The sequence below is a fragment of the Vulpes lagopus genome, chromosome 11 (genome assembly GCF_018345385.1).
Source record: "Vulpes lagopus strain Blue_001 chromosome 11, ASM1834538v1, whole genome shotgun sequence".
Taxonomy (NCBI): domain Eukaryota; kingdom Metazoa; phylum Chordata; class Mammalia; order Carnivora; family Canidae; genus Vulpes; species Vulpes lagopus.
This window is the reverse complement of record NC_054834.1, coordinates 1,264,131-1,277,824: the sequence shown is the minus strand read 5'-3', so window position 1 is coordinate 1,277,824 and position 13,694 is coordinate 1,264,131. Positions and strand designations below refer to the sequence as shown.

The 13,694-nt window shown below is 60.1% G+C and overlaps 1 protein-coding gene across 2 annotated transcripts in view; it reads right to left on the bottom strand.

The window, feature by feature from the left end:
* VWC2 (von Willebrand factor C domain containing 2) overlaps window positions 1-12,071 on the bottom strand; it is a 95,545-nt gene extending 83,474 nt beyond the window's left edge. For both annotated transcript variants that reach the window (XR_005982721.1, XM_041722717.1), the window contains exon 1: window positions 11,376-12,071. Coding sequence is in view for 1 of the 2 variants with exons in the window: in XM_041722717.1 (XP_041578651.1) it covers window positions 11,376-12,071 (696 nt within the window). In the remaining variant the exon portion in view is untranslated. The remainder of the gene's footprint in view (window positions 1-11,375) is intronic.
* Between the last annotated feature and the right edge of the window lie 1,623 nt (window positions 12,072-13,694).

Here is a 13,694-nt window from a genome sequence, read left to right as displayed (position 1 = left end):
GTGCCCCCCCACCCCGGGGTCACACCCCGTGGACAGCCCTGCGAGAAATGTTCCAGAAGCCAGACTTCCTTTTTTTAAAAGTCTCTTGTTTCAGAATTGGGGTGGAGGGTGAGAGCCGAGTAAACCCCCGAGAGAAAGAAGCGGAGACCGCGGCCTCTCCCTTAACATACAAACGGCTAAAATCAAATGTCTTCCAAACACGAGGCTTTTCAAAGGTGGGTGTGAGGGTGTGATGGGGGATTGGCTCTCGCAAGGGTCAGAAATTTAGATTTTTTTTTCAGGGGCCTACGGGGTAAGGAAATAAGCTGATGAACAGGTGCCTAGTAGGGAGGGGTGGGGATTGCGACGCTCTAGAAGGGAAACGACGCACGGGACGCGAGAGGCCGACGTCCTCACAGGTGCGCACACAGAGCCCAGAAGAAAACTAAGCCATGCGGCTCAGCTGCGGCATCCCTCATTTGAGAGGACAGTGACAAGGTGCATCTTCGCGGAGAGGAATCAAAGTGGCCAAGGAATAGGCGCATTTCCTCTCCCCCAAGCTGGCCAGGCCCCAGGCCCGGGGCTCGCACTCCCCAGGGTTCAGGTGGCCCGCAGACACCCGTCTGGACGGCATCTGAGGTCAGAGTCTGGCTGCCTTGAGGCTCCGTTCAGCGAGTGTGAGCTGCCAACTACCCAGAAGGTGCTGGACCAGGGCCGGAGCCCAGGGCAGCGGGCGCTGTCGCCTAACACGCAGGCCCCGTGCTTCTCCCTGGAGCTGGGCCTCTTCCAAGCCTCCTGGAATCCCGACAGGACGCCGCCAGCCGTCCCTCCAGGTAACGAGGTCCCTTTCCGCGGGGCTCTAAGCTGGGCTCTCGCACAAGCCGCGTGGTCCTGACAGCCGCCCGCCGCCCCCAGGAGCAAGATGTGCTTTCCTCCTTGGCTTCCCCGAGGCCGCAGCGACCAGAGGGCGACTCTGCCGTCAGCGGGAGGCGACCTGAGCTGAGGCTGGCATCAGAACACAGCTGATCCCTCAGGCTGCCCCGTCCCACTCCGCACAGGCCCCAGGAAAGGCAGTGGCCTTGTCGGATTTCTTTCCCTGCCGACCTCTGCGCCCCTGACACGTCCGCATGTGCGACACGGTGAAGCTACCAGCAGGTCGAGGCACAGGTGCGCGGGGACGAGACAGGGGACTGCTGGCCTCCTGCACTGCTCCCGTGGGGACAGAGACGCCACCGTGACAGGCCGTCCGCTGGCCGAAGGCTCGTGTCCCCGGAACATAACTGTCAAGGATGCCACAGTGTGACCAGGAGCACGGCGACCGCTTCTGACACCCTGACGGGGATTAATAAATGAGTCTGGGCTCGCCTGAAACCAAGCGTGTGTTCTATCTGCCTTAAGCCTCTATGGAGACACCGAGATACCTTTTCAAGAGACACATGAGGTTTGAAAGTAAAATATAAATAAGAAATTGTTTTTAAAGCTGAATGAGGGGGACGCCCGGGTGGGTCAGTGGTCGAGCATCTGCCTTTGGTCCAGGGTGTGACCCCCGGGTCCTGGGATCGAGTCCCACATCAGGCTCCCTGCATGGAGCCTGCTTCCCCCTCTGCCTGTCTCTGCCTCTCTCTCTCTTTCTCTGTGTCTCTCATGAATAAATAAATAAAATCTTTAAAATAAATAAATAAAGCTGAATGAGGGAAATATGTTCATGTAGCACGTCAACCCACGGGGAAAGCAGAGAGACCCTCCAGAAGGACCAACCCACCGGTAGATCCGGGTACAGGCATTACCATTTTCTTCCGAGCTGCCTCGTGGAGCTCAGGAATGGTGCACCAAGCAACGGGGGCTTGTCGCCTGGACGTGTTACCACAGGAAGGTCAGGACAATGACCCACAGGCCATAAAAGCTTGGTGGCATCCATATCCAACAGCCCTGGAAAGCAGGAGGGGCCTCTGGAACCGCTCACCTGTGGCATTACTGGGCCTAGAGCTGAGATAGCTGCCCTCCCCCGCATAATAACCTTTTTCCAAGAACATTTAGGTTATATCAAAGGGCATTTCCTGTTTGTTCAAGAATAAAGTGCCCAACCCAAAATTCAGCCCGGAGACCACTCCCCTCCTCAGGCAGGTGGGGCGTTCAGCGCCCGCACTGCGGACGGTGGTTGTCAGAGGCTGCCCTGCATGCTCGTTTGACAGCATGTGCTCTATTTTTGTTTAAAAATATCTTTGATCAGGGCTGCCTCAGTGGCTCAGCGGTTTAGCGCCGCCTTCAGCCCAGGGCATGATCCTAGAGACCTGAGATCGAGTCCCACGTCAGGCTCCCTGCATGGAGCCTGCTTCTCCCTCTGCCTGTCTGTCTGTATCTCTGTGTGTGTGTCTCTAATAAATAAATGAAATCTTTTAAAAAAATCTTTGATCGGGAACACCTGGGTGGCTCAGTCAGTTAAGCATCCGACTCCTGATTTTGGCTCAGGTCATGATCTTGGGGGTCGTGGGACTGAGCCCCGGGTAAGGCTCCACACTCAGTGCTGAGTCTGCTTGAGAGTCTCTGCCCTTCCCCAGCTCACGCTCTGTAAATAAATAAATGAAATCCTAAAAGAAAATAATTCTAAAAAAATAAAATATCTTTGTTCAGGCTCCTTCCTGAAGGATAGTTTTGCTGGATATAGAAATTGGGTTAACTCTTCTTCCCTCTTTGCTCCTTTAAAGATGCTCTACCGTTTGGGTTTTCCACTGTTGACAAGAAGCCGGCCGTCCACCTAGATGCTGCTCTTTTGCAGGTCAAGTCTTTTTTCTCTGGTTGCTCCTAAAACCTCTTGCCTTGGGTGCTTTGCCATCTCACTACAACATGGCGAGGGGGTCAGACGACCTTTTGGTTTCTCTTTCTTTAGGTTCAGGGGGGATTCTTGAATCAGAAAATAGCAGTCTTTCCACCCAAAAGCCTGAGACACCAACCCCTCGTTTCTCCCATATTCTCTCTACCACCTCTCGCAGAACTCTGATCTGATCCGTATTGAATGTCCTCTCCGTGTCCTCCGTGGATCCAAACATCTCCTTCCTATGTTCCATCTGTGCGTCCCTGTCTGACCTGGGTGACCTCTACAAATCTATCTGCCGGTTCGCTGAATTGACCCGTAAACCACCAGATGTGCTGTTGGGTCCCCTGTTGAGCATTAATCCAGACTCTCATATCCTCTCTTTGTACGACTCCCACCTCTTTCACGAAGCTGACTAGTATCTGGACTATGCTTACCCGTACAGTTTATGTCAACACGTATATTTTTGCACATTAAGTAGCCCTATTTATACCCCCACATCTGGGTCCTACTGGACTACTTTGGTCTCGGCTGACTTCTGCTTATGACATCCCTCCTCGTGTGTGATTTCCGTTGTGCTGTCACATCCCTTGGAACACTGTTTGTGGAGATTCTTTGCAGCCCGGGTGGAGTGTGCATTCCTCCTGGGAGCATCGGCTACTGTCAGATACCAGTGGCTCCTTTAAATGAAAATACCCCACCCGGGTTTTGGGGGGGCCACTCAGGGGAGCATGAATACGGGCTTCATGCTCATAAGAGACCGTGTGCCCTGGAGACAGCAAGTGTTCAGAGCAAGCCTGTCGCCTGGGCTCAGCCCTGAGGCCCACACAGGGCAGTCTGCTGCTTCTTTGCAGGACGTGCTCTTGGGGGAAGCACGGTCTCCTGGGACGCATCCTGACCTGATGCTCTCTCCTCGGGGCCCTGGGCTTGTCACGTGCCCCCGCCTGGCCCTGAGCACCCAAGGCCTGGACCCCCGGCATCAGGAGATGCTCTCAGGTGGCCACTGCTGCAGGGCTGACTTTCCTGTCTGGATTCTACTTCCAGGGATTAATTTCTCTTACTTTTTTTTTTTTTTTTTTTTTTTTTTTTGCCATTTCAGCTGTGCTTTTAAGAAAATGTGTTTTATATGATATCTGGGATTTCACAAGTTTTGTAAGTGGTAGGTTTTCAGGCTATCATTGTTACATATTCCCAGGCAAGCAAGGGGTGGTCTCATCATGTTTAAAGCAAAATCATTTCTGGAAATGCTCAGAGCCACATGCCATCTTAATTTTCCATCCCTATGCTTTTCCAGGGGCCTAGGGCTTCCGAGAGAACTTGCAGGGCCATGGGCAGATGCCTGACATCATCCTTTTCTGCAGATTCGAAAGGCACTCCATGTCCTGGCCGCACCCCAGTGCCCGACAGAAATAGAATGAGAAGTGAAATCCAGCTGGCAGGATCTCAGGCTTGGAACAGAAGCAGCAAGAAAAGGATTTCCAGCTATGTGGTCAGAACCATACCACGAAGGATGGCGATAGGGTATGTAGGCTGGGGTGGAAAATCGTATCCTCCATCCAGACTCTCAATTGTTCTCTTCGAGACAAACTCTCATCTCTTCCCTAGAAACCTGCCCCAGGATTGCTCGGTCGCTTAAAAACAAGCCAGCAACCAGGGAGTCTGGATGGGCGGCTTCCACCTGTGTACCCTGCAGAGCCCCATGATGCTCCTCACAGCATATCACACACTCTGGGGTCACTGCCTGTTTACTGGAGGGACTCCAAGGTTTGTCATCATGTCTCCAGTACCTTGTGCAGTGCCTGGCAAACATTTATCCAAAAAAAAAAAAAAAAGAAAGAAAGAAAAAGAAAAAAGAAAAAGAAAAAATGTCTTGAATTAAAAAGCATGCAAGAGTAAATTCTTTTGGGGGATTTATCAGATTCAGAGATGCCGATCACCAAGGAAATACTTATGGGCAGGCCCCAGAGAGCCCCAACCTGATGACAAGCCTCTGCAGGAAGGCTTCAGGGACCAAACACCCCGCCAGGGGGTAGTCATCCCCACGAGATGGCACAGGCAACAAGACACACCGAGAAACCACACCAACCTACTGCAGGCTTTTTTGTTTCTATTCTTTTTTTTTTTTTTTTAATTTGTTCAGAGATGTGTAGGTTCAAATTGCTTTCACATATATTTCATCTACTTCTCATAAACAGAGAGATAATCAGGATACTCTGCTCCGTACCACAGGGAAGACAAGGAGGTCTGAGAATTGCTCAGGGACACAGGGACGCAGCGGAAAAATGGCTCACACAGAGCTCTTCAGCTGGCAAGTTCTCTGTCCTCGAGGTTCTAGAAGACGCTGACTCTACTCACACGAAGGGGCAGGGCATGCTAGCATGGGACCCGGGCTCCTCAGCGGGCATCTCTCCCCCGTAACCAGAGGCATTACACAGCCCTGTGGCCGCAGGGCCGAGGGTGAATCGCGCCTCGTGGGCTGCGGTCAGCTGGAGGGCAGGGCCCTTCCACGGGAGCAGCCCAGCACAGCGTCGGCAGGTGGCTGCCATTTGGGAATCATTCCCTTTGACAGCTAATTGGCAATCGAGGTATAGAGACGAGCGACTCATTCGTTAAATATCTGTACTAGCCACACAGACGCCTTCCGTGCGGCGAGCCAAGCAGAACACCTCCCCGGGCTGCAGCTGGCCTCGGGCCACCAGTCTGCCTGCTGCGGGCCTGACAACGCCTGGGGTCCCGCCCACGTCTGGAGATCTGTTGTTCTGTCCACTGCCCACGGGAATCCTCCCCGCCTTGCCCTTAGGGAGCTCCTGGAAGTAAACGCTTCTGTCCTCGTTCCAACTCCAGATGGCATATGTTGAAGGACACAGGTATTTACTTTGTCCTAGACGGCCTCAAATAGGGCATATACCCACATCGATAGACGCTTGGTCAAGCTGACCACATCTCCCGGACACGGATGTGAGGCAGGTGCTCTGAACCTGCAGGAGCTTTCCCTCCTTCACGTGCCTAGAACTCTCTTGGTCACGCACAAGATGACACTTCATCACCATTTGGTCACGAACCTAAGACGGTGCCAGTGGAAGCCCACGATTATCAGCGTGCAACAGCCTAGGACTCAGACCCGGTCCCCCCACGTACTGGCTCTGTGGCCTTGGTCAAGCTTCTTAACTGCATTGAATCTTAAAGCTCAACATCTGACCACACTTGAACGTTCCCAAGGAAGCATATGGACTTCCCCCTTTAAAGAAACTGTTACCAAAAATCAAATCAAATCAAATCAAATCAAATCAAATAAAAAATAAAATAAAATAAAATAATAAAATAAAATAAAATAAAATAAAATAAAATAATAAAATAAAATAAAAAAAATAAATAAAATTTAAAAAATGGGATCCCTGGGTGGCACAGTGGTTTGGCGCCTGCCTTTGGCCCAGGGCGCGATCCTGGAGATCCACAATCGAATCCCACGTCGGGCTCCCGGTGCATGGAGCCTGCTTCTCCCTCTGCCTGTGTCTCTGCCTCTCTCTCTCTCTCTGTGACTATCATAAATAAATAAAGAAAAAAATTAAAAAATAAATAAATAAAATAAAATAATGAAATGAAATGAAATGAAATGAAATGAAATGAAATGAAATGAAATGAAATAAAATAAAATAAAATAAAGAAACTGTTACCATTTAGGGGCAACTGGGCGGGGGGCTCCATCATTGAAGCATCTGCCTTTAGCTCAGGCCCTGATCTCAGGGTCCTGGGATCGAGGCCCACATCGGGCTCCCTGCTCCTCCCCTCCTGTGTATGTGCGCTTTCTCCCTCTCTCAAATAAATAAATAAAAATCCTTAAAATAAATAAATAAATAAATAACTGTTACCTATTTACATGGCTTTGGATAGAAAGGCAGAAACCGAAAAGTCCAGTACTTAGAAAATCTGACTTGAAACCAAAACAAACTCAGAAGGAGCACACAGCACGAGCATCAGGGCCAGCTTAAGATCGCCAGCTTCACACAGCTGGACTCCGCGTTCTCTGCAAAGGTAAATAATAACAGTGTTGTTCTGTGTTAGGGGACATCAGCCAAGAGAACATAAAGACCATGAAACCGAAAAGTACGACGCCTGGGTCTCCCTCCTCGCCGGCACCTCCTGGTAACGGCACGGAGATCTCCGTCGGTGGAGCTTTGGATTCCAAATCTCATGGAAGAATGTTTTTCATCGCTGAACTTCTGGAAATGAGGTTGTGCAGTGGGGTGAATCTTGGGGCAGACAGTGGCACCCTGGGGGAGCCTGGGTCCACCCCGGCCCTGCGCCTGTGGGTCTCCAGCCAGCTGCCTCCCGTCCAACAGGCCTCTCGCTCTCAAAGACAGTCGAGCGGGCCATGCTCGTTCATAATTCAGTTCCCCCTTTTCTTCAACGAGACAAAACCGCCCCTCGGAGCTCCTGCTCCCTACGAGGGCTGCTGTGCCAAGACCGAACGGGTGTCCCGCCGGCCGTGAGAGCCGTCTAAGCAGGTCCCACAGCACACTGAAATGAGCCCGCAGACCCCACTTCTGGGGGTCAGGACACCCTGGGACGGGGATGATTTACTTTGCAGCTCCACAGGAGGGTCCAGCTTTGGTGTGCTGCTGGCCTGCCCGGTAGCCGTCGGGACGGATTGGAAACTGCCCCGTGGAGCCCCCGAGAGCTCAGACCCGAGGGCAGAGGTAGTAGAGTAGCCCCTAACGTGGCGCCCAGAATGGGAAAGACACGGACCGAGCGGGCTCGGGCGGGCTGCTGGCTCTGCTTCTCGGCGTCCAGTTTGTCATCAATCCCTCCCAGCCTTCTTTGTAAAGCCTCCCTTCCATCGCACCTGCCCCTGCAGCCTTCCCCGCGACCCCCTCCACCCACACTCCTTGTGCCTCCCTGGGCTCCTGCATCTGCGGTCAACTGTGGCCTCGACACCTGTGACAGCTGCGTTACAGCCCGGAGTGCGTCCTCCCTCCCAGATTCCCGCATTCGAGTGCTGACCCCCGGTCTCTCTGAGCGTGACTGTATTTCGAGACATGAGACGAGATACGTCAAAATGAGGCCATACAGGTGGGCCCCCGTCTGCTACGAGGAGGACACAGGTGGCCTCGGTGGGGACACGGGAGAAGACGGCCGTCTACACGCCCAGGAGAGAGGCCTCGGAAGGAACCAGCCCGGCCTACACCTCGATCTCAGACCTCCAGCCTCGAGGGCCATGAATCAACGAGTCTCTACCATTGGAGCCGCCTGGTCAGAGGCACTTTGTCACAGCGGCCCCACGAGTGAACAGACCTGGGAGGCAGACAGCACGTGCAAACACCATTGTTATACAAAAACATAAACCCACAGACCAGCTTCCTTGTTCAAAGTCGGACACCTGCTGGCGTAAGCTGACCACCAGGCTACTTGGGAGAATTTGAGAGCCAGCGCGGAATATGCTCTTCGTTACTCGGTGTTTGGTTTGCATTTACAAGTTGCAAATGCCCCCAGAAAAATGCGGGTATCTTATGAGCAGCCTAACGGGACGCCTTGGAAGCAGTGAACGAGGTCGTCTGCCGACACCGGGCTGAGATCAAGCAGGCGGTGAGGAGCGGAGCGGGGCTGGGACAGGGCGGGGCGCCCGGAGAGGAGGGAAAAGTCGGAGCTCACTGTGGGACCTGGGCAGGGAGCCACGTGTCCAAGACGGAGAGGCACCTGGCACGGAGGGGGTGCGGGGGAGGCCCCCCTGGGGCCAAACCTGCCTCGCAGGCCCTGGGCAGGATCTACTGTTCTAGTGGCTTCTGGAAGGAGGCCCAAGGTGAGCCCCCAGCCCCAGCAGGACCCCCCCCAGCAGAGAGCACAGGTGCCTCCCAGGGAAGGAGGCCCAGAACCAGCCACCTTGCCACCTCCTCCCTGCCACAGTCCACAGCCTTCCACGCAGGACCCCACGGTCCCACAAGCTTCGCCTCAATTACATCTTCGGAGAAGAGCAGAGCATTTTCCCAGGGCAAGGCCTCTCCACAGCCCCTCTCCACGCCCCTGCTCTGCACACGGCAACCACAGTGGCGCTGCACTCCCTGCGAAGCTCCGCACCCCCAGACCAGGCAGGTGGACACGGTCGCCCAGCCCTGCAATTCTGCGCGACGGCAACCCCCAAGACACCCGGGGCTCAGTGCTGGCCCCGCACCCTCATCCCTCTGACACCCCCAGCAACGTGCCACAGCCCTTCTGGTACATGAGAGGAAACAAAGACGTGGACGTGAAATGACTTGCACCAAACCACAGTGACTTAGGGAAATGCCTAGAATGTTCCCGACAGCAACAGAAACGAAGGGGCACGGGGTGCACACCGTCCAGGCGTGAAATCTTCACGCGTCACAGGAGCAAGCACACAACTGAAAGCTCGCGGCAGCTCTGCAACACCCTCGCCCGCGCACGGCCCGGCAGCCGGTGGTGATTGGATGAAAGTTAGAGGTGAGGCGTCACCTGAGGATGGAAGATGCTCTTCATGCTCTAAAAAGAGGCTCGCCGGTACCTTAATCTTCCCAAGATCATGATCTTTGCAATCTCCCTTTTGTTGCTAACGTCGCCCGTGTCCAGAGCCTGAAACACAGTCTCCGCACTGAGCCCCTCCCTTCGGAAGCAGGGAGTCCGGGAAGGGCTCCCTCGTCCCCCCGCAAAGGCAGCTTCAGGGGGGCCCTGTGCTCAGCAGCCGAGCCCGGAAGCCGAAGTGCAAACTCTCCCTTCTGTCTGCCGTCTCAGGGACGCGACGGCCACCTCGTGATGTGCTCGGGCTTTCCAGATCAAAAATGCAGTGATTCCTCGGCCGACGACACTCAGGGCTCACAATCAACGTCATTAATTAAAACCCTACAGCTGGCGTGTGTTCTCCTGCGTCCTACGTTTCCTTACGAGCCTCAAACTCAAGAGATCTGTGTGCGAGGCCCACGGCGACAGCCCTGCAGGCCAGCACAGAAGGGCCCTCCTCTGGCCTTGCCTCCGCGCCAGCGCCCCAGAGGCCTGAGCCGGCCCCCAGCCAGAGCACCGGGCCGCCCGCTCCCACCGTCCTCATGGCGTAGGCCCGGCCTGGGTCGGAGGAGTCGCCCCACCAATTTCTCTTTGTTTCTCCAAAGGGCCCCCGTGAACAGCTGTACCCCCAGGCAGTGGGCGTGGAGGTGGGCCCCAGCCTCAGGCTGCCAGAGCCCCAGCAAGCCCCAGCTCACCTGGCGGCCCCTCACCTGGCGGACCAGGAACACGAACATGGAGGGGACAAGCGCTCCGCTGGTTAGTGGCAAGGTCGGGGTGGACACCCCGGTTTCCTGACTAAATCCCAGCCTTGTCTCCACTTTATCTCCAGGTCCGGCCTTCCTGGCTTTCTGGCTTACAACCCTGATGATTTATTCCTGAAATCCACGCGGTGCCATCGCCTCCCGGGCGTACCCTGAGGTGCAGGTCTCCGAGGCTGGGCGCTGGGCGGCCTCCAGCAGCGGGCAGGGTTCCTCCCCAACTGCCTTCTCCCTTCGGCTTTCGCAGCTGCACCTGCACGCTGCCCCCTTCCGCCCAGGAAACCTCCCAGGCGCCACGTCAGCGGGCCACGTCCAGCCCGGCTGTAGGTTGAGCCTGCCTTGCTGGGGGGGGGGGGCTGGAAGAGGAGCTGAGCGTTTCAGCCCAGCCCGCCAGTGACAGGCAGGGCTGTCAAGTTCCCCAAGGGGCCCACAGTGGTGCCAGCCAGCACCTCCATGCAAACCTGCCCCCGGCTGGACGGGGGGGGGGGGCTTGTGTGTCCCACAGAGTGTGGGGGGAGAAGGTGTCACAGTGGAACCGAACCGCTTGGCCCCACCGACGCACGAGCCTGCTTCTCCACAGCCGCCTCGCCTTCACCACATTATGTAAAGATTCCTGCCTCGGTTTCCTCCTCTCCATCAGCTGGAGACCTTAGGTAATAACCTGTTTGGCGCGTGGTGTGCGGTTTAGCTAAGTCCACGCACCTGGAAACCGCAGGAGAGCCCGACACACACGGGGCATCCAGGAGCCCGGGCGCCCTTGCACAGCGTTCCCGGTACCCACCTGGACCTGCACGATGTCTAACCCTACCCCTGGGCCTCCTGCCTCTGCCCTCCTCGACGTCCGGGCGGCCCATGAGCAAGCATTTTCCTCTCCTTTTCCTTTTCAGAACTTGTGCATGACACCCGCCGCCTAATCTGCGGGGACGGCTTTCTGACGGGACTAGTCTTCCTTCGTTAGCCGTTAGCCAAGGACGCATCCCAAACGGCCGCAAACCAGCCTGCGCCTGGAAGCAGGTGGATTCGCAGCCCGGCAACAGGAGCAGCGCGCCCCGCCCCGCCCCGCCCCGCCTCCCCGGGGGGCCTCGCCCTCTCCAGGCCCGACCCCTCCCGGGGGAGACCCCCAGGCCCCCGGGGTCACCGCGGACTCGGATGGGCCACACCGCCTTGGAGATTACCTCTGCACCCAAAGAGGGATCGTGCCGAGGGGCCGCGGGCACAGCCGTGCGCCTCTTCTTCAAAGTGGGGCGCACGGGGCGCCCGGGGGTCGCGCCCCGGGCGCTGGGAGGTGCAAAGTGGGCCGGCGGGCGCTCGCCTCTTACCACGAACTCCTCCAGAGTCTGGTAGGTCCTGCCCCGGAACTCGCAGTAGTTCTTCCTCTCCTTGCACTGCGGGCAGCACTGGCTCGTGTCGACGTGGATGCAGCGCGGGTGCAGGCGCGGGCACTCGGGCTGCGCGCACAGCGGCCCCTCCTCGGTGCACAGGCAGGGGCAGGCCGAGGGGCCCGGCGCGAACTTCTCCCCGATGGCGTACACGAAGCCGCTCTCGTCCACGCAGCCCTTGCCGCGGTAGTCCGGGTACGCGTACTCCTCGGGCGGCTCGGGCGTGGGCGCCGGGTCGGCGCGGGCGGCGTCCTGCGCGGCGGGGGCCGGGGGCTCCCCCTGCGGGGTGTCCCCGCGCGCCCGGCCCTGCAGGTCCCCGGCCCTGGCGCCCGCGCCCTGGGCGGCCCAGGCCTGCTTCTGCCTGCTCCACGCGTCCCGGCCGGCCAGCCCGCGGCCGCCCCTGCTCTTCCAGTCGCGGCCGCCGCCGCCCTCGTCCCTCGCGGGCCGCCCGAGCTCGTCCACCCGCCCCGGGCCGTCCCGAGACGCGTGCTCGCGCTTCTCCTGGCCCGGCTGCGCGGGCGCCTGGGCCAGCTTCTCCAGCGGGATGCTCGGGCTGCACAGAGCCACCATCAGGCAGCAGGTGACCAGGAGCGAGCTGGACAGCGCGCCCACGGCCATCGCGGCGCCGCGGGGCATCCCCTCCCGCGTCCCGGCGGGCGGGCGGGCGGGGGGCGCGGCCGAGGGGCGAGTCGCATTCACGGCCCGGGGGCGCGCCGCCGCCAGCCGGGAGCCGCCGTCCCTGCGGAGAGAACAGCAGCACAGCTGAGCCCCGCGGCCCGCGCGCGCCCGGCCCCCGCCCGGCCCCGGCCGCGCTCCAGACGAACGAGCCGCGCGGCGCGGGCGGGGGCAGCCACCCGGACCTCCCCGGTGCCCGAGCCGGTGCCGGTGCCGCTGCCCGGGCGGACGCCGGCTCTGCCGCGGAGGGGCCGCGCGGGGCGGGGCGGGGCGGGGCGGGGCGGGGGGGGCGCCCGGGGCAGCCGGGCCCGCGCCCCCCGCACACCGCGGACAGCGCCGCGCCCACCGGAGCCCGGGACCCCCCCCCCGCCCCTCCCCCGGTGCTACCCACACCGTCCCGGGGCTCGCCACACGCCTGAGGATTCCGCAGTGGAGTTGCGCGCGGGGCCCGTGCGCGGGGGCTGCCCGAGGGCGCGAGGCCGAGGGCGCGGGAGGGGCTTCGCGGAGCTCCGGGGCCCGGGACGCATCTCCAACAACTTTTCCAAAGCCTGGAGCGCCGGGAGCGGACGCCGCCCCCCCGCCCTCCTCCCTGGCCCCCGGCGCGGAAGGATGGCCCCGAGCACCGCAGGCACCGGGTCGGGTCCCGGGGTTCCGGCTCCTCCACGCCCGCCCCCCGCCCCGCAGCCAGCCGGTCGCCCCCGGCGCTTAGGTGGGAGACCCCCGCGCGGGCCGCTTCCACCCGGGAGGGGGGCGCAGCGATGGAGCACGAGGGTCCCGGCGGCCCCAGGGTGCGCGTCGGGGGGCCGGGGATGCAGGGCGGGGGCACGTCCCTGTCACTCTCCCCAGCTCCGAAAGCCTCTCCGGGTCCCAAAGTTTCTGCAGCCCGAAGGGGCCAAGGGAGCCGTCGACGCCGCGGGGAGCGGGCCGCGCTGCCTCTCTCCGCCGCGCCCCGCAGCCAGCGGCCTCCGCCCGGCGCGCCCAGGGGTCGCCCCCGCCCCACCCCACCCCCCACCCCAGGTAGGGCTGGGACAGTGCTGCCCTGTGCTCACTCCCAGCCCGGCCGAGGACCTCAGCGCGGGCGAGCCGCCCCCCCATCTGCGAACCCCAGGTCGGGGCCGGGGCCGGGGGCGGGGGCCGGGGGAGGCCCTCGGAGCTGCAGGAAGGAGGAAGGGCGCGCCGGGCGCAGACGCCCCGCATGCACCCGGCCCGGGGAGGCGCGCAGCCTACGTACATGAGCGCAGAGCGCGGGCCGGACGCCGGGCTCGCCGCGGGCTCGGGGGCAGCAGCGGCGGGCGCGGGCCCGGGGCGCGGGCGCCCATCCTCCGGGGCGGGGCCCCGCGCCCCACCTGCGCGCTCCGCCCGGCGCGTGCACCGGCCGGGGCGGCTCCGCGGGCTGCTCCGCGCGCTGCCCGAGTCGCCTCCGTGCCCGCGCCGCCCGCCGCCGCTCCGCCCCGGCTCTCGTCCCCGCGGCGCCGCCGCCCGCGCTCTGCACCCGCGGGCTGGGGACACCTCCGCGCCGGACCCCGCAGCCCCCCGCCGCCCAGGGACACGAGCCGCCGGAGCGCGCCGCGGGGCACCGAGGCC